This window comes from Xyrauchen texanus, chromosome 2, assembly GCF_025860055.1.
Source record: "Xyrauchen texanus isolate HMW12.3.18 chromosome 2, RBS_HiC_50CHRs, whole genome shotgun sequence".
NCBI lineage: Eukaryota > Metazoa > Chordata > Actinopteri > Cypriniformes > Catostomidae > Xyrauchen > Xyrauchen texanus.
The window spans coordinates 40,963,085-40,984,331 of record NC_068277.1 but is presented as its reverse complement, the minus strand read 5'-3'; the positions used below and the strand labels follow the sequence as shown (position 1 = coordinate 40,984,331).

The 21,247-nt window shown below is 38.3% G+C and overlaps 1 protein-coding gene across 1 annotated transcript in view; it reads left to right on the top strand.

The window, feature by feature from the left end:
• itfg1 (integrin alpha FG-GAP repeat containing 1) overlaps positions 1 to 21,247 on the top strand; it is a 186,089-nt gene that overhangs the window by 128,750 nt on the left and 36,092 nt on the right. The window contains exons 13-14 of the mRNA XM_052149066.1: positions 2,756 to 2,799; positions 14,688 to 14,766. Of these exons, the coding sequence (XP_052005026.1) occupies positions 2,756 to 2,799; positions 14,688 to 14,766 (123 nt within the window). The remainder of the gene's footprint in view (positions 1 to 2,755; positions 2,800 to 14,687; positions 14,767 to 21,247) is intronic.

Genomic DNA, 21,247 nt, shown 5'->3' with positions numbered 1-21,247 from the left:
TTTTTGAGACATTACAGCTGATTTTCTGTAAAGCTGATTTGGAACAATGTGTATTGGTAAAAGCGTAAATAAAAAAACTCTACAAGTACAAATTATTTTACTTGATTTGACTTTCATGTTACAGTGGGGGTTTTTTTCTACTTTGGCAACAAAATCTCAATGTTCTCTCTTCACACTGTTAAGCAAATAAGTGATAGCCAGTCCTGAAGCATTTTACCAATCAGAAATTAGCATAATTATTTCTGATACAAGTAATGGCCATCATTGTCCAATCACTGCCAACCATGTTAAAATACAATTATACATTATACATTCTGAATCTATGTACCGATTACCACTGTCCCATGTCTGCCAAACATGATGAGTGGTCCAAACATCATCTGCAGCCTGAAACTGAACATTTGATAGGAAGTTTGGATTGAATACACCTGGCTTCATGTGAAAGCTATAGGATGCTCCCTTGCTCCCTATTTAGTGAATTACTTAACCTCCAGTTTGCTGTCTGTCTGCATTGATCTCAGAACAGTTTAAATGCAACGTATTGTCATCCTAACTCCATATAAAGCCTCTGAAAGCTAAATAGTTTTTTCTCAATGTTAAATTACACCGTAAATACAGGATTTCTAATGAACACCTTGTACTGTTGTATACATTAGTGTACATTGTGTTTAGCAGTGTGGTGTTTCACGATAAATCGCTCAAATTTTAAAAATGGCATATCTGATTAAACTAGAGACTAGTATTTTGACTCGTTGATTTAAAAACGTTATTAGGTTTCTTATCAGATTAAGTTTTGTTCCTGTTTCTACCAAAAACAAACTCCGCTGTATTCGGTGGCATGTTGTTTTGTCACATGACAAAGTTTAGCACTTTACAGACAGCAGTCTCCTGAACTGAGAGCAGTCAGTTTAAATAACTTTGTATTATGTGTTGTATATAGCAAAGCCAAAATACAATGCCAGTGCTTGTGTACGAGGGGATTCGATAACATCCAATAGGTCTTTTGCCATTGGGGGACCTTTATCATGTAAAATCATGTTAGTAAACTTATTTATTAACATATTACCTGTTTAAGACAATAGTAGGGTTAATGGTTTTATGCTGTATACTTACAACTCAACAGGCAAAGGAGGACACTGCACAGTCACATACACACATATACACACAACAGGTGTATGTCATGACCATACATATCATAGTGTCAGCTCAGTGTGCAAGACGTGCTGGAAACCTGTCATTGATAGAGACATTGTGTCTATGTATGCATGTTTCCTTATTCATTAGTGTATATATCTGGGCAGGCATGTCAGTTTGTATGTTCATGCCAGTGTTCAATATCAGCCTTACATTCAACAACAGTCACCTCAGAGATTTAAAAAAAAATAAAAATACCTGACAGCAACAGGCAGTAGCGGTTCTAGCTTGTTTGGCACCCTGGGTGAAACCCGCTTCAACGTGCCCCCAAAGATGTTGACCGGGGGGGTCACCCATGCCTAAAATAGAAAAATAGAAACAAAACAACTGGCCATATTGCAACTAAAATGCCTGTAATTTACTTGATATTATCTTCTAGTGTGTAGAGCTGTTGTATAAAAGCAATATCACCTTGCAATCATGTTGTTGTTCTGAATCACTCTTGCTTGTGTGATATTTATATATATTAAATATAAAATGGTGCACATTAAAGTCCACATACAGTAGCATTTTTGTCCCTATATTTTAAATTTGATCAGGTATTTGTGCCCTTAGCACCCATTCATTTCTGTCTCTGGTTTATCTCTATTCCTGTAGATTTTACTATAAGAAAGTGGTTTGAAAAACTAACAGTAAATGACAAACACAATTGAATTAAGTGTCAAAGCAAAGAAAGTAAATGATTTAGAGAAACAAGGGACTGATTCACCCAAGGAGGGGTGTTTGTCACAATGTCCTGCAGCAAGTCCACTCTACACTTTATCTCTGTCTTGTCACACCTCTCTTTCAACCGTCAGTACATACACATTGGAAAAGCCACATATTTGATTTTACAATTGTAATAACTCATGCAGAACTTTTTTCTGTCAAACCTAATATAGAAATCAAAATATTTCCAAAGGACATGCTTTTGGAATAATTGAAAACTTTTCTTTCAGCCACTTTCAGCTTTTCCAGTATAATTTCTGCTTGCATCATGTCATTGTCTGTCTCATTGTCATATATTTGCCATTTGAAGGATTCACATATAATTCAATTAATTTCATGCTGGTGCTGAGGGAACAAGGGGACATCCTGAACTTTCTTTAAATAGTGCTGTCTGTCATTGCCGGTTTAAAAATGTAATGCAGAATTTAGATAAAGACAGATGCAACTGTACACACAGATGGTTCTTTGTGTGCCTCTAATGAGGAGTTAATTATTTTTTACTTCCCTTTTTATATGCACTGCTCTCTAGCACACATTCAATTTTGGCCTCAAGAGAAGACGAGAGAGAGAGCCTGGCTCGTTTTTCATGCCATTAGTGGGAAATTAGTGTAAATTTTGCCCAATTCATTTTCTCCAGTCCTGATTCCTGGCTGGAGAGGCAAGCAGAAGCATCAATGCTGGGTTGTATTGTGTGATATGGTGGCTGTAATGGGAAAAGGGGTGAATGTAATGCTCCATGTGCACCAGTGTGTTTGATCTGTTACAGAATCCCAGAATCTGTGACAAATCTTATCTGAGGGCCAGATATATGGAACAAGGATATGATTCTCTTTTCCTCTCTTTTTCTTTGTAGTGCTCAGTGGTCTGTGCTCCAATGATTGTCCAGAAAATGTCAAGGTGAGTTCTGCTCTTTTTATCTCTTGTGCACACAAGACACAAGACATTTGTTTCTTTTAGCTACTAATAGAGTGCAACCATCTGGTTCTGGAAGTAAAAAAACATTCATTTTCTTCATAGGTGAATTGTTTATTAATGATAACTTATAAATGATTAAAATAAATATAAATATGACCTACCCAGAGCTCCGAGGTTGTTAATCGATGGTGTGTGCGTCTGTTGAAGCCATCAGTCTGCATTATTTAAACTTCATTCTTAAAATATTGTGATCAAGAACTACACTACCCATGATCCTGATGGGGAAAAGCCACCAATCAGAGAAAGCCGGTGCCACACTAACTGATATTTCCAATGATTTTTATGTGTGAGTTTCAACACATTAACTTGTGTTCACTTCAAGTGACCAATGCGCTTTTACTTTTTTCTAAAGAACTGACAAGAAGTCAAGCTGATTTTTTTCATCCACTGAGCTGGATATCATTACAAACGCTGATTGTATTCCATAGTGATTCTGTCACAAAGCATTTTTCCACACTAAAATGATGAATGAATATCAGAAAGCATAGAAAGACTGTCTGTTTTTATTGAACATTACTTACTGAAAGCTGCATGGCAATGTATGAATTGCTTCCTAAATCACTATTTTATAATTGTTTATGCTCAGGCCTACAAGCCCTCAGTCCAGCCTCGCTCAGCCTATTGCGGGCAGTCTGAGCACTGATGGAGGGATTGTGTGTTCCTGGTGTAACTCGGGCAGTTGTTGTTGCCATCCTGTACCTGTCCCGCAGGTGTGATATTCGGATGTACTGATCCTGTACAGGTGTTGTTACACGTTGTCTGCCACTGCAAGTACGATCAGCTGTCCTTCCTGTCTCCCTGTAGTGCTGTCTTAGGCGTCTCACAGTACGGACATTGCAATTTATTGCCCTGGCCACATCCTCATGCCTCCATGCAGCAGGCATAAGGCACGTTCACGCAGATGTGCAGGGACCGTGGGCATCTTTCTTTTGGTGTTTTCAGAGTCAGTAGAAAGATCTCTTTAGTGTCGTAAGTTTTTATAACTGTGGCCTTAATTGCCTACCGTCTGTAAGCTGTTAGTGTCTTAATGACGTTCCACAGGTGCATGTTCATTCATTGTTTATGGTTCATTGAACAAGCATGGAAAACATTGTAAAGTTGTTTGGATTTTTACTAAATTATCTTTAAATACAGTGTCTTGAAAAAGGGACGTTTCTTCTGTTTATTTGTATATATTTGAAGATAATAATTATAATCTAATTCAATTGTACACTCACCTAAAGGATTATTAGGAACACCATACTAATACTGTGTTTGACCCACTTTCGCCTTCAGAACTGCCTTAATTCTACGTGCCATTGATTCAACAAGGTGCTGAAAGCATTCTTTAGAAATGTTGGCCCATATTGATAGGATAGCTTCTTGCAGTTGATGGAGATTTGTGGGATGCACATCTAGGCACGAAGCTCCCGTTCCACCACATCCAAAAGAAGCTCTATTGGGTTGAGATCTGGTGACTGTGGGGGCCATTTTAGTACAGTGAACTCATTGTCATGTTCAAGAAACCAATTTGAAATGATTCGAGCTTTGTGACATGGTGCATTATTCTGCTGGAAGTAGCCATCAGAGGATGGGTATATGGTGGACATAAAGGGATGGACATGGTCAGAAACAATGCTCAGGTAGGCCGTGGCATTTAAACGATGCCCAATTGGCACTAAGGGGCCTAAAGTGTGCCAAGAAAACATCCCCCACACCATTACACCACCACCAGCAGCCTTCACAGTGGTAACAAGGCATGATGGATCCATGTTCTCATTCTGTTTACGCCAAATTCTGACTCTACCATCTGAATGTCTCAACAGAAATCGAGGCTTCAACTGTCCAATTTTGGTGAGCTCTTGCAAATTGTAGCCTCTTTTTCCTATTTGTAGTGGAGATGAGTGGTACCCGGTGGGGTCTTCTGCTGTTGTAGCCCATCCGCCTCAAGGTTATGCGTGTTGTGGCTTCACAAATGCTTTGCTGCATACCTCGGTTGTAACGAGTGGTTATTTCAGGCAAAGTTGCTCTTCTATCAGCTTGAATCAGTCGGCCCATTCTCCTCTGACCTCTAGCATCAACAAGGCATTTTAGCCCACAGGACTGCCGCATACTGGATGTTTTTCCTTTTCACACCATTCTTTGTAAACCCTAGAAATGGTTGTGCGTGAAAATCCCAGTAACTGAGCAGATTGTGAAATACTCAGACCGGCCCTTCTGGCACCAACAACCATGCCACGCTCAAAATTGCTTAAATCACCTTTCTTTCCCATTCTGACATTCAGTTTGGAGTTCAGGAGATTGTCTTGACCAGGACCACACCCCTAAATGCATTGAAGCAACTGCCATGTGATTGGTTGATTAGATAATTGCATTAATGAGAAACTGAACAGGTGTTCCTAATAATCCTTTAGGTGAGTGTATATTTACAATTAGTGAGGTGTTGCCACCTTGTGAATCCACTAATTAGTGCAGAAAATTCTATGCGCATTCTGCACGTCCAAAGACGAAGTCAGAAAAATATATGAACGCGTTCGTGACTGAAGTAAACTTTGGGCTTAAGTTTCATTTTACAAAACCATTTAAATCCATTCCACAGAATTCTGCAGATGTTCCCCCAAAATCAAATGCAGAAAACAAAGTTTGCAGATTCCTTTCTGGGCTTAGTCATCACTTATAGACACAAAACCTGATTTTGAATGTCTATCAGTTCTGTCAGTTTATCTTTTCTCCAGATTTGACTAGCTGTTGAGGTGACAATATATCACAAAGCTGTCCTCATTCTGAGGGGGATACAAGCTTTTATCTCTCATCTATCTCATGTTCTCACTCTTGTTCTCTCTCTCTCTCTCTCTCTCTCTCTCCTACACTATCTCCATATGTCTGTATGCGTTTCTGTACCTCTATTACATTTCATATTCACTTATTCATCACTACTACTGTTAGCTGACCTTCTCTTCTGTCAGTCCACCCTCCACTCTCTCCTGCCATCCCTTTCAGCCCTTGTTGAACGTATGTCTATGTTCTCTTTCACTTTTCTCTGTTATCTGCAGATCTAGTGTAGCTGCTAACTGACATAGAGTATCATAGAGTTTATTAGGCTACATGATCCAAAGGGTTTAGATCCAGTCGCTGTCTTCCATCAGAACCACTCCCATAAGTTTTGTGGTCTGGTGTGAACGAAATACTCTACACTCAGATACAAATTATTTTAAAAAGCATGAAAAGCTTCTGTCAAATATTTGTTGCGTGAGCTACCTCGGTGGAACTCGTTAAATTACTTTAAATAACATTTTGTCAATTGCGATTATTTTGTTATGGAAGCCTGGCAATATTTGATTTACAGCTATCGCAAGATTAGAAAAGGGAATTGTCTTCTGTTATTAGTTTGCACTGACAGTATTCAAGCCGCTACTCTTAGCTGTCCTGTCGTATTGGATAATAGGATCTGCTAAATGTATAAATGCAAATATAAAGCTGTTGTATGAACAGGAAATTTAAAAAAAGTCACACCTGGTAGTTAATACAGTGGTAAATCCCTAACACTGACTGTGTGAAGGTAGCCTGAGACAGGAAGTGATTTTGCTGAGTGTATATATGTTTTGAAGCAATATTGTAAGCTTGACCAAACAAACAAACAAACAAAACCTGTTAATACAGACCTCTGTTTGTTAACTGTCATACCTCATAGTGAAGTGTTAATACAGCTTCTGCCCAGCCGCTCATCTTCTATTTCGGACACACACTCAGACATCACGTCACATGTGTTTTCTAACTCTCTGATATGCAGAGTGAAGACAGCTCGCCCTGAGGCCTGTGAAAGAGCAGAGAACTCTGTGATTAAACAAAAGCTCTTACAGATAGGCTATACTCCTGCCTCAATCTGAGTGGACCCCTGACTACGTCTTATACAGTCCCTCGCTATTAATATTCCAGCACTGAAACAGGGATATTAGTTGTATATGCATGTAGTTCTATCAAGTGAATATGTTCTGGATTGTACCTATTTGCATCTGTTTTGTGTTTGTAGACTGGCATGCTAAATGCTGTTGCACATTCTTTACTGATTGCAGTAGTGTAAAGCATATACTAAGTTTCCTTAAAGCTGCAGTGTGTAAATTCTCTGCCACTACTGCTACTTTCCAAAGAGCTTCCAAACAGGTTTCCCAAACACTCTCACCATCTCCTATTGTTTGGACAAAGAGAGAGTCCCGCCCCAAACGAATGCCATTGTTTGAGCCACTCAAACAAACTTAGCAATGTTTTGGAAGCAGAACAGAAACTCAATCTTGAAAGTCAACCTAAAGCAGCCTACTTAATATCATCTCTGGTCATGAAAGGAATAGTTCACCCAAAAATAAAAAAGCCTTTATTATTTACTCTAATGCCTTTGCAAACCCTTATGACTTTCTTCTGTGGAATGAAAAATATATATTTTTCATACACTCACTGAGCACTTTATTAGGAACCCTATGGTCCTAATAAAGTGCCCGGGACAAGGTATTCTGCTATTGTAGCCTATCCACCTCAAGATTCGACGTGCCTTTCTGTCAGTTTCAAACAGTCTGTCCCTTCTCCGTTGACTTCTCCCATAAACAAGGCATTTCCGTCCACAGAACTGCCACTCACGGATGTGTTTTGTTTTCCGTACCATTCTGTGTAAACTCTTGAGACTGTTGTGCGTGAAAATCACAGGAGATCAGTATTTACAGAAATACTCAAACCAGCCTGTCTGGCACCAACAATCATGCCATGGTCCAAATCACTGAGATCAATTTTTTCCCCCATTCTGATGGTTGATGTGAACATTAACTGAAACTTACCCATACCTGCATGATTTTAGGCACTGCACTGCTACCAGGGATGGAGTGGAGGCTAAACGCACGTAAACGCCGTTTACGCACCTCCCAAAATTCGGAAATAGCGTTTACCCACCTCCAAAGTGGGTTTATCCACCTCTAAATTGCGTTTATCCACCTCTAAATAGATAGTTCCTAAGCCATTTTAAATTAAGCTTATGTCGTTTTAGTTTCATATTGTTCATTATTAGTTTCATAGGTTGTTAAACCTAAGACGAAGTCTTTCATAATGCGCTGCTGCCAGTGTTTCCCATGCGCGTGCATCGATATTGACTACTACCAGCTATATACAGCGTGCTGACCTCAAAAATCCAGCTGTATTCTAACAATAACTTAGCTCTCCTTATTAGCTAGGCTCCTTGCATGCTGGCTAATAAGTAATAACTGACAGTGCTGTGTTGGACAGATTTATGCAGCGGTGTTCCATGACGGAGAGAGAGCGAGAGGTACGGGTGAGACAGAGAGAGAGAGAGAGGGACGAGCGAGAGGTAGCCTAGTGCTGCTTGCGAATGCGCTACTGGCTCTCTGCAATCAAATACGATTTTAAATAGGCTTAGTAAAAAAATAACAAATAAATCGAAAATCAATGTGTGGCGGTCAGCGTTGATATTGTGGCGGGCCGCCACAAATAAATGAACGTATGGGAAACCCTGGCTGCATTACTGTCAGTGTTGACCAATCAGCAGGAAGCAGCAGACTGCATCAAGATTCATCCGTCACTCACTAGCCCAAATGTCTCATGTAAAAATGGATATCTGGCAATTTTTTAAGCGCCGTCAAAACAGCAGTCCTCCACCTCCTGAGGCCAGCAAACGGCCTCGGCTACAATCTCAAAGTGAGTGAGCTCGGAAAACAGTACTAAACTTCATGTTATTGAGGTTAATTTGGTTAGATTAATAGATAATTAGATTCATGTCACTGACTCAACAAGTCACCTCTACCTTTTCCCATTACATATAGACCAAACAACTAATTGATTAATCGAGAAAATATTCAACAGATTAATCGACTATGAAAATAATCCCAAATCCCTAATCATTATGTACAAGTGCATTGCATTGGAAGCCCTGGATATAAGCCTCCCTCTCTATCTCTCTTAAATATTTTTGTTCTCTCTGTTTTGTCATTTAGTAAACTTTATAGATTTCAACCATATTATTCCTTCTTGGGTCTCTTTAACAAGAATTTAGATTAATGTATGAATTGAATAGTGATTGTGTGACCTATGATGAGGGAACAACCAGTGATACCCTTGGTAGTACCATCAAATGATAGCCTATAGCGATGTCATCAGGATACACATACACCGGTAGGCAGTGGCCCACCTTACCGGGTGACCACATCGTGGTCCACCAGAATTTATAGTTTACCCACCTACTTTTTTACCACTACACCTCTGACTGCTACCAAACGATTGGCTGATTTGATAATCATATGAATAAGTAGGTGTACAGATGTATCTAATAAAGTGTTTATTGAGGTGTAAGAATGTCATGATTGCTAATTTTCATTCAATATCAGTGATAGTGTCTCACTTTAAAGCTCAAATGTGTCATAAATGTACTCCATGAGATGTATGCATCACATTTCAAGTCTTGTAGAATAGGATCACTTTGTATGATGAACAGACCGAGAGTTATTTTTCACTCTCAAATCAAATCATTGATCAACAAATGTATATATCAGGGAGCCCAAACTGACACATGAATTGCATTAAAGCTCATGACATGTGGACTTGAAATACACAAGAACCACTATTTGACTTGAGAGTGAATAACAACTGACATTTTGGTCTGTTTATCATACAAAGGAAACATATGGCTTCATAAGTCTTGGAATTATATATGAAGTTGCATGGACTACCTTTATGACACTTCTGGGTGCTATTTTAGGCTTTAAAGTGATGCACTATCCATCCACTGCTCTTGCGTGAAAATCATGTGGGATTTGGAACATGTGAGGGTGAGTAAATAATGACACAATTTTCTCTTTTATTCCTTGAATTGGAGTGGGAGAAAGTATTTTAGAATTTTAAAAAATTACACCTTTTATCACTGCTTTTTCGATTACATTTGACTCAGTTCTACACATACCAGTATTGAGACAAATTTATCCCAAATTAATTTTTTTTCAGTTGTGTTTGTTCTTGTTTTAGCTCAGAGGAGGACTTAGTCAGTTCCTTGGGGGTTCTTTGTTTAGACTCTCTTTGAAATATTCAGTCCATAGTTGGAGTCACTCACTGTGGTGTTTGTTATTCCTTGTTTGTTATGCCCTATACGATCTGCTATTCTGTGCAAATGTCCTCCATTCAACCATCAAATTCCATTCTTTGGGCAGCAAGTTGATTGGTGGCCAGAACTTTGAAGCTTCAAAAAAGCATGTAAAGGCAGCATAAAAGTTATCCATATGACTCAAGTGGTTTAATCCATATCTTTAGAAGCGATATGATTAATGTGGTCGAGAAACAGATCAATAGTGCCCAGCAGGTGGCGATATGCACAAAGAATGCAAATTGCCAAAAACAACAGAAGAAAAATGTGAAAGTGGAGATTTATAGTAAAAATTACTTTCAAATATATCTGTTTCTCGCCCACATCTCTTATCGCTTCTGAATATGTAGATTTAAACATTAGATTCATTTGGATTACTTTTATGCTGCCTTTAAATGCTTTTTGAACCTTCATATTTCTGGCCACCATTTGCTTTTTATGAACATTCAGAAACTTTATTTCTGTTCAGCAGTCATACACATCTGTGATGGCAATTGGGTGAGTAAATGATGAGAATTTTTATTTTTAGCTGAACTATCCCTTTAATGTAGAATGTACTATCATTTTACAACATTAGCAGTATGCAAAAGTTTAGGCACCCCTGACGATTTCCATGATTTTCATTTATAAATAATTGGGTGTTTGTATCAACAATTTCATTTTGAGCTATCAAATAACTGAAGGACACAGTAATATTTCAGTAGTGAAATGAGGTTCATTGGATGAACAGAAAATGTGCAATATGCATCAAAACGAAATTAGACAGGTGCATAAATTTGGGCACCCCAACAGATATATCACATCAATATTTAGTTGAGCCTCCTTTAGCAGAAATAACAGCCTCTAGATGCTTCCTATAGCCTGTAAAGAGTGTCTGGATTCTGGATGAAGGTATTTTGGACCATTCCTCCTCGCAAAACATCTCCAGTTCAGTTATCTTTGATGGTTGCTGAGCATGGATAGCCTGCTTCAAATCACCCCACAGATTTTCAATGATATTCAGGTCTGGGGAATGGGATGGCCATTCCAGAACATTGTACTTGTTCCTTTGCATAAATGCCAGAGTAGATTTTGAGCAGTGTTGTGGGTCATTGTCTTGTTGAAGGCGTAACTTCGTAACTTCAACTTTGTGACTGATTCCGTCTACATTATTCTCAAGTATCTGCTGATATTGAGTGGAATCTATGCGACCCTCAACTTTAACAAGATTCCCAGTACCGGCACTGGCCACACAGGCCCACAGCATGATGGAACCTCTACCAAATTTTACTGTGGGTAGCAAGTTTTTGTCTTGGAACGCTGTGTTCTTTTGCCGCCATGCATAACGCCCCTTGTTATGACCAAATAACTCCATCTTTGTTTCATCAGTCCACAGCACCTTTTTCCAAAATGAAGCTGGCTTGTTCAAATGTGCGTTTGCATACCTCAAGCGACTGTTTGTGGCGTGTGTGCAAAAAAGGCTTCTCCCGTACAGCTTCTCCTTGTGCAAAGTGTGCTGAATTGTTGAACGATGCACAGTGACACCATCTGCAGCAACATGATGTTGTAGGTCTTTGGAGGTGGTCTGTGGGCTGTTTTTGACCGTTCTCACCATCCTTCACCTTAGCCTGTCCGATATTTTACTTGGCCTGCCACTTCTGGCCTTAACAAGAACTGTGCCTGTGGTCTTCCATTTCCTCACTATGTTCCTCACAATGGACACTGACAGCTCAAATCTCTGCGATAGCTTTTTGTAGCCTTCCCATAAACCATAATGTTGAACAATCTTTGTTTTCAGGTCATTTGTTTGTTGTTTTGAGGCTCCCATGTTGCCACTCTGAGAGTGAAAGAGAACAACAACTTGCAATTGGCCACCTTAAATACCTTTTCTCATGATTGGATGCACCTGTCTATGAGGTTCAAGGCTTAATGAGTTCACCAAACCAATTGTGTGTTCCAATTAACACTTTTGCTTGGTAGTTACAGGTATTCAAATCAATAAAATGACAAAGGTACCCAATTTTATGCACCTGTCTATTTCGTTTTGATGCATATTGCACATTTTCTGTTAATCCAATGAACCTCATTTCACTACCGACATATTACTGTGTCCTTCAGTTATTTGATAGATCAAAATGAAATTGCTGATCCAAACACCCAATTATTTATAAATGAAAATCATGTAAATTGTCAGGGGTGCCTAAACTTTTGCATACGCCTGTATATCTATTTGATGAGATGGATGTTGTTGTCTGTTAGGAGTTAATTAGGATTTCTGTAAAAGTGTCTCTGTTGTTCTTCAGGTCTCACTGATGTCAGGTTCTCTGGCGGCATATCTTGCCCCATTTTTGGCGACTTGTTTTGTTTGTCTGCTTATTTTTCATTTGAAGCTGCCAGGTCATTGTCTCCCTCATTTATTGTTAGTTTGGCACTGAGTGACAGAATGCTTCTGCTCCAGGACTGTCTCGCTTCCTGTCAGCATTGTCCATGGGCTGGTTCTGAAGCAACTGTGGAACATAATTTACAACTGGGGAATCATTTCACCCCCCCCCCCCCCATAATCATGCCTCACAGATACATCTGTTTAAAAATGTATCCCCACTTCTCTCTGGCACGATGTTCATTTGCAGTTCCCAGGATTATTGTCTGCACAGAGAAAAGTGTCCATAATTAAGAGGCTGGCATGTAGAGGGTTTGCCCCATCTCGCTGGCGCTGAGCCAATGCTGGCCCAGTGTTGCTGCTGTAAGGTGATAAAAATTGCTCATTTATATCAGCATTAGTAGGAGGCATGAGAAGGTTGAAGATGGGCCTGTGTAACCTTTGGTGATCTGTGTGGACCAAACACACAGACACACACACACACACACACTCTTGTGCCGTGTCTAAGTCTCGGTCACATTCGCTCATGTACAGTGAAATTTCGTAGACGAAAAACAGTCAATCTAATGTTAATCTAAATCTATCTACATTTAGTAAATTTAGCTTGGGGTTCAAGTTTGGTGAAGTTTGAGATGCAAATTCATATCGTTGAACAATAGCAAGTAGCATGGTTTTGCCTCTGTGTGGGCAGTCCTTCATACATAGCACATGCGGGTTTCACACTCGCTTCATTTTCGGCAATGATTTCTTCATCTGCAAAATGTTGCAGTGCAAGGGTGAATGTGACCAAGCTTTTACACTGGCTGCTAAAGTGGCTTATGAATGTAGAAACATGAAAAGCTTAATAAAACTATGAAATTATAAATATAAATGTCAATCTGATTTGCTACCTTTACGCAATTTCCAGTCTTTAGGGTGTACAATTCTGTAGTGGTCCACCAGGAAACAAAGGTATGTTTGCAGTTTTCCATTTTGCTGCTGCAATTAATGCTTCTGGCGAAGAATTAGCCCCTTTATCACCATCTGGCCAAACAGTTTTGTGAACGGTGAAGAACGGTTCCAGTAGCATTTCCACTTGAGCATGGTTCAGCTCGGAACGGTTAGCTAACCATGCTCAACCATGCTGGTGGAATGGCTTTAGTAACTATTGTCAATTTTCCATCGCCAAGGTAACTCATTTGTTTCTAGGTAGCTGGTAAAGTTTGCTATGGTGAGGTTGATAAAATGTAATAAAAAAATAGGGTATGTTTATGTCTCTCCGTGATTTTATGATGGTGGTTTAACTAGTATAGTACATTTCTCTACACACCTTTTTCATCAGGGAGATCGATTATAGTAGCTCATTAAAACTCATAGATGCATCATTATAATACTTGTATTATATTGTCTCAATAAATGTTTTTCTTTAGCTAGTCTGAAAACTTTAATCTTTCTGTGTGTTTGAGTCTGGTGGCATGCACACCCCCTCAGCAAATGATGGTAAATCTCTCACCTATTTCTCTTTGCTTTCTTTTTGCAACATGGGACATGTTTTAAAACCAGTGGAAAAAGCAGTCCTAAAAACTGGAATATGCGATCATCCTCCATAGCGTACTCAATCCGATGTTTACCTCTCATGCAGTCGCCAACTGACATAGTTGTTATGTGCATTCAGCCCCACAGTGTAAAAATAAACCATAACCATGCCAACTGGACGGGATCAGCAAGGAGTGGCGCAGTTTCACAACAAGAAACGTCCGGCCCTATGGTGAAAAGTGGCTATTGATATGATCACAAATGTGTTTGAATAAGGCATCACTTTAACTTTAGTGCTGTTGCATGGTCTCACCATCTTGTGTTTGCATAGAGTTAGGGTTAAGTGTGTTTTTGTGCTTCTCATAAAGCAGTTTTATGATTATAATGGCACTTGCAAATAGATTAGAATAGAAGAACAGAAAGCCCTGCAACAGTTGTCATGGCCCCCACAAAGCGCCCCACCGAACATCATGTCAGTCTGGGATTACATGAAGAGACAGAAGCAATTGAGACAGCCTAAATAAATAGAAGATCTGTGGAGAATTCTCCAAGAAGCTTTGGACATCATATCTACCAACAACCAAGAAAAACTGTGTCCAGGTGTACCTAGGAGAATTGGGGCTGTTTTGAAGGCAAAGGTGGTCACACTGAATGCTGATTTAATTTTGTTATGTTTACTGACTTTGTATGACATTATGAAAACTATTTATGTCATTATTTTTGAAGACATCCTCACTATGCAAAGTTTTTCACAAGTGCGTAAAACTTCTGCACAGTACTGTGTATGTGTAGTATATTTGTTTTTAACCACCTCTATTCATCCCACAGCCCTTTGGTGTGAACCAGCCGGGCCCGTATGTCATGTACACATCGGTGGACTCAAACGGTTACCTGAAGAACGCATCTGGTGAGTACACAATATGCATCTCTGAACCTTTTTGACATCAGTGTAAACAAACTAAAACTAGAGAATCTGCCACAAAACACACATCAGTATGACAGTTGCATGAGATTTAGTTTTAGTTTTTTGATTGTCGAGTAATTTAGATGTGTGCACCTCCGTGTACACTCTCTTAGGCCCTCAATTATATCTGATTGTCCGAGTTCAAGTTCAGAGACCATCGGACAAATGACCCTGTTCCACTTTTCTCAGAGCAGATACGATTATATTCTTCACTGAATAAACATAACTTTAGTTATGCTTTCATCTTGAAGACTCTTTTGAAATATATTGCTAACCTTGAACTCTCAGTCCAGACATTACATAAACAGAATGAAGGTTTCATTTTTACCCTATGTTAAGCGTCACTTCACTGTGTGTGTGTGTGTGAGTGCTGGATCCACTTGTATGTCTGAATCTTTGGTGTGTGCTCCTGATATCCAACGTGATCTCATGAGAACTTGTATGTACTCTTACTGTACATAAAATTTGTTCTAGCAAATGTACAGTCTCTTACGTTTCATAGACACCGAAACGTACAATATTGATGTATTGACAACATGCAAACATCATAATTTTAAGTATTAACACCTATAGAACGGTACAAATGTTTACATGTACTGTTTGAATGGATTAATATTGAATAATTAATAGAAATAATCAGTTAAATACATTGAATTTTTAATCAATGAGATTAGTTAAATGCCATCACATTTATTTAATGCAGTTTACATTAGAATATGTAGCATTTTGACATTTTAACGGTTTCATTCAGTTCTGTGTGATTTCTGTTGCCCTATATAAAGTTTTAAAGGATTATATCACTTTAACCAAGACTACACTTTAAAATGTATAAAAATTCTGTAATCGTTTAATCATTTATTAAAGATTTAATTTAATTTTTGTTTGCCATGGGACACAAAAGGAGTTTTCAGAATAGGCCAAAAAACTAAATAAACCACCAAAAGCACCATAAAACTACAATCAAATTAATCCATAAAATGTTTTAGCTATAATCCAAATCTTCAGACTGCTTTCTGTGAAGAACAGACCCAAATTCAAGCCTTTTATTCAACAATCTCTGTCTCTATCTGCTGTAGTATGGAGCCAGAAATCTGCCAAAACAATTTGAATTTGAAATGTGTAAATTTGAATTATAGACTTTTGAATTTGAATTATAAGTGTGATTTTGCCAAATGTAATATTACGTTGTATTTTAAATAGGCTTGAATTTGTAAATTTCAAGCTACAATCCTGGACATTTCATATTTAACCAAGTTGAATTGTTTTTTTTTATGGCACAATTTTATAAATATGTATTTTCAAACAGCAAATTTTTGCAAATTCTTACACTAAATATTCCATTTAAAAAAATACAGCTTCAAGTTTTCAAGATGAAGAAGAAATTCAGAACACCGAATTCAATATTCTAAAATCAATTCACAGAAATTCAGATCTACAGAAAGTGGGTCAGAGGTCAAGCTTCCGTGTTCCACAGGGAAGAGTAGAGGGTATCGGAAAAGTTGAACGGAGCATTTTGGCCAATTACAGGCCGAGGTGCAATAATTCTCTGGCGGGAGCGTGATTCAAAAGGTCGCCATTCTGACCATGAAGTGGTTCTTAAACTTTTATGATTTATAGTTTTGTGGTTAGCACGTTAGCACATTCTCAGCACATGAGACATTTGTCTAAGCCAGGGGTTGGGAACATATGGCTCATGAGCCACATGTGGCTCTTTGTTAAAAATCAGGTGGCTCGCGGGTCTCTCACCAACACATGAACGTTTAAAACTTTATAGAGATACTTTTCCAACAGAATGTGTGGGTGCGATTGCAAAGCTTGAAGTCAATGACACTGTTTTGATTTCCTTTCTCCCAAATTTTAAAGCCTACTTCTAGTTAAGAGGGTTTGTATTTAACACACGCCAAATGCAGATTTTTCATGCCATGTATTTTGCTGATGTACCAGCTTCCACTACCTGTGGAAGGTGACCTGTAAGACTTCTTGGAGTGTTATATTACAATAAATTAGACACAAAAACGCACGTTTGACTAAACGTGATTATATTTTGACGACCAGACGAAAGAAAAGCCGATGCGATGGAAAGTGTCTCATGACCGTTTGTGACAAGCTGTATTCTGCGACGTATATGTTTGGATGAGGTATGACAGCGCCGTTACAGAGTGCATCAGGAGAAGATTTACAGACATTAAATGTTACTCTCCACCTCACACAATGCTATTGTATGATGCCAGGGAGCACATCAGATGAAGCGCATCACCCTTTGGACTACTTTTGTACTGAATTTTGCCATTTTTCTGAATAAATTATTGTGATTGTTTTGATCTGCCTGTTTTATGTTTTATATGCTTAATAAATGGTTATGGTTAGGTTTAGGAGTAGTTGTGGGATTAGCAGCTGTAAACTATATAAAATGAATATATCTAATAAAAATGATTGCTACTGTACAATAATCTACTTGTTAAATGTTTTTATATTGTTGAAATGCGATTATGTTTAGAGGTTGGGGTAAGGTGAAGGGAAATCTATAAAACAGTAATAATGTACAAATATATTTATAATCGATTTGCCTATTGAAATATATTTGTAATGGATCTGTCAATATTTTACATTTCTAAATGTTTACATTTTAGATGCTTTCAAACATCCATATTGTACGTTTTAGTATCTATTCTAACGTAAAATCGTTATGTTTAATGTTACAAATATTAACGTACATATAGCTATGTATATTAATGAGATCAGGCTGTGTTTTCTGAGTGGACTGTATGGAAGAGTTGATCATTTCCCCAGAAGAACAGAGAGCAGGATGTGACAGAGCTATTTGAATTATAAATGGCTAAAAGGACAAAAATGATCCTCACGTAACTGGAAATAATGGATTTGGGGGAGTTTCTGTGTTCCATGCTTGTAGAAGAAATTGTGATATCATTTTTAAAGAGATTAATTATGTTGTGCTTTTAAGAGCCCAGACTGTCTGCACTGGTCTTTAAGTTCTGTCCAATGAAATGATAACCCTTTCTCCTTTTTTACTGAGTAATCCTTCACAATCGAGGAAAGCACTATCATTTTTTGTTATCTTTTCCACATCTCACACTGTCTATCTTAGTTCATCTATTCTGTTAAGAGATGTTCATAATGCATAAATTACAGATTCGTTAGCAGAAACGGCACAGAAAATATTTATTGAAATAATCACAAAGACTCAGGGTTAAATTATATATCTGACATTTTGGTTTATAATTGAATGTCACTGTTGTAATGTTGTTCTTTATCTCTTTTTGTACACCTGCTCTACAAGCTAAATACAAACAAGCAGATTTACTGGAGGTGTTCAGTCTTGATGTTTATGTCATCTGTGTATGGCTCCTTTTGCTTTTAAATACAGTCTGACTGTGAAATTCTGCATGATATATTGACTATGAGTTCTCTCACTTCACCTCTGGTGCTGCGCATCGGCCCAATGGATGAAATGTGCCTTCTCTTTCTTCCGCACAAGCCCACACTGTATTCCATGTGAAAAGAGTTAAGCAGTGACAGGGAGTAGTTAGGAGTTGATAAATAAAAGCAATCAGCATTTTTGCAGACAGTAAGTGTAACTGTAGTGGCACTGTGGCCCCATCGTCCCTCTGGGTTCTTGTGCTGAACTTCTGAATACAGTTCTCTGATCAATGTCCTGCTGTAATTGGAGAGATTGTGGCAGGGTGTCTCAGGTCAGCCGAAGGACAGTAATGGGGCGTGTGTTGTATGGGCAGTGGAGAGCAGTTGTATTAACAATCTGCTGAGTCTCTTATTCCCTCAGGATCTCATTGGCCAGTAATGAAACACAGCACAGCAAGACTTATTGCTCGTTTAGACTTGAGCTCAGGACAAGGGGACGGGGGTATTTCTGCTGCTGTCTGCAATCGCTCTCTTACTCACTCTCTCTCTGTCTCTCTCTCTCTCTCTCTCTCTGAGGTCAAAGTAACTAACTTAAAGAACCGCAGATCTGTTCATGCAATATCCTCCTGAGATCCGAGCATTACTACTGTGTGCACTAACAGCACCTAATAGGGCCAGGTGTGGCTCAGCGGTTAAGGCTCTAGGTTACTGACCGAAAGGTCGGGGGTTCAAGCCCCAGCACTGCCAAGATACCAATGTTGGGCCCTTGAGCAAGGCCCTTGACCCTGTCTGCACCAGGGGAGCTGTTTCATGGCTGACCCTGCGCTCTGACCCCAGCTTAGTTGGGATATGCGAAAACAACTGCATTTCATTGGCTCTTTACCTTTACTCTGCACAAGGACAATAAAGTTGAATCTTAATCTTAATCTTAATAAACATGCAAAAAAAAAAAAGAGAAATAAATCTAGAGCAAATCGTTTTCCTAAAATGTGATGGCTACGTTTGTGGACAGCGGGACTAAGTTGTGAAATTTTAAATAAAACCAAGCTACATAAAATCAGATATTTTGTTCAATTTGTATTATATTTCCAGAAGTGGGTTTTTTTTTTATGTTTTGAGACGTTTTAGACATTACATCAGAAATTATCATAAATATTATTAAAATCTGTTATTTGGAGCTTATTTTAAAAGTTTTACACATGAACGAATTAATTCTGTTTTTGTGAAGTGTGATCTGAATGTTGTACACTCACTTGAGATGAAGACTGTACTCATAATTGTTTTCTATAAATACAATTTTATTTTACATGGTGTGGGTTACCCCTTAAATGTGTTTTGCCATGTTGAAATCACATGACCTAAGGTGTTTCACAAAACGTCAAAGATGAGAATCCTCGAGGTCATGTAGGTAGCTTGGCTATGCTTATGTAGCACACAGTGTTGTTGTCAGGTGATGCGAAGAGCAAAAGGAACATAATGGAACATATTTATTATCGTGCTTTAGAAGCAGACAACAGGAGATTCAGTATCTGTACTGCCAAAGAAGCGAAAAAGGTCTGAAGCAAGATGTCAGAAAGACCGGCAAAGGCAAAAAGCTAAATTAAATATCAGTACAGCATCTACATCTTTATTCATTTAATGCAAAATAACTTGGCACAGTGATTGTTTTGAATTTGATGTAAACCATGACTTTGGTTGCTTGGAAACAAAAATAGTTAATTTTAATACTGTATTTATGGACATGCTAAATTTGATAAATCAAAAACAATTCTAATATTTCCTTTACCATGACACTCTGTATCACTTGATAATTGAGGTTTATTTCCAGCCTGATCTCACAGTGAAATCGGAAAGAGCAGAATTACTTTTCTTTCGTCAAAGTCTGTATACGTTGACCCAAATTTTTAAACACTGCCCCCAGTGGCCAAAACGGTAAATGTTGTAGGGCATAGGGGCACATGTGAACTCCATTTATGTCCAGGAGAGGTCACCAAAAGCAAGTTATTTTCAGCTTTACAGGATGTTATTCAATGAAGAGAATAGCATATATTTATAGATTCTATCCCCAATCCCAAACATTACCTTAACCATTAGTGGAGTATAAAAGTAATGTTAGAGGAAAAAGTACGAATAAGAATGCTGCATGTCAGCATGTCGGCATACAGTCACCAATCCTAGGGTACCGAAACTATCGGAAACGTCATGCCGAATTCATGTGTGATCATGTTGTTTATTTCACGCTAAGCGGTTCACTAATAAAGGTGATAAATGTCTTAAAAAATAACATGAAATGTAGGCAGTCTCCAAAGATTGTTGATATGAGGGACAATAATAATCTGTTCTTAACAGTTGAAGCATGTTCACTTAATTTCTGACATTTGGTTTTATTCTGACAATTATATTATAGTAGTAATAAATAACTTTTGAAATGACCTCAAACACCAATATTTTACAGATGCAAATGATATTCCAGAGCTGGCGGGACAGCAGAGACATTAATGCTTATCCACATTGATAGATGGCAGTACAGCGTCTAACACAACTACCATATCAGTACTTAAAGTACACGAAGAAGAGCAATGCTAACGCTAGCTAGAGAACTACTGAATGTCCCTTTAATTCTGATACAAGTATTGGCCAGCATTGTCCAAGCCATAAAATAAAATTAAACTGAATCTGTGTACTGATTATCCCATGTCTGTCAAACATGTTGAGTGGTCCAAAAGTCATCTGCAGCCTGAAACATAACTTTTGGTAGGACACTTGGATTTAATGCACTTGGCTTCATAGGAAAGCTATAGGATGTTCCCCTCCTCCCTATTTAGTGAATGACTTAACCTCCAATGAGCTGTCTGTCTGTACTGTTGAACTTGGTGAGATAAACCAAACAAATTATGTTGTGATGTCTCAATTTGCTTAAGAGCAACCTACTGTACAGTTGTAATCTATCATCTCTTCCAGCAAGCAGAATTCTTTGATTAGGACTGTGACTCAAACATCCTTTTAATAATGTATTAGACTACCAATAAAAAAATTGTTTTGTACC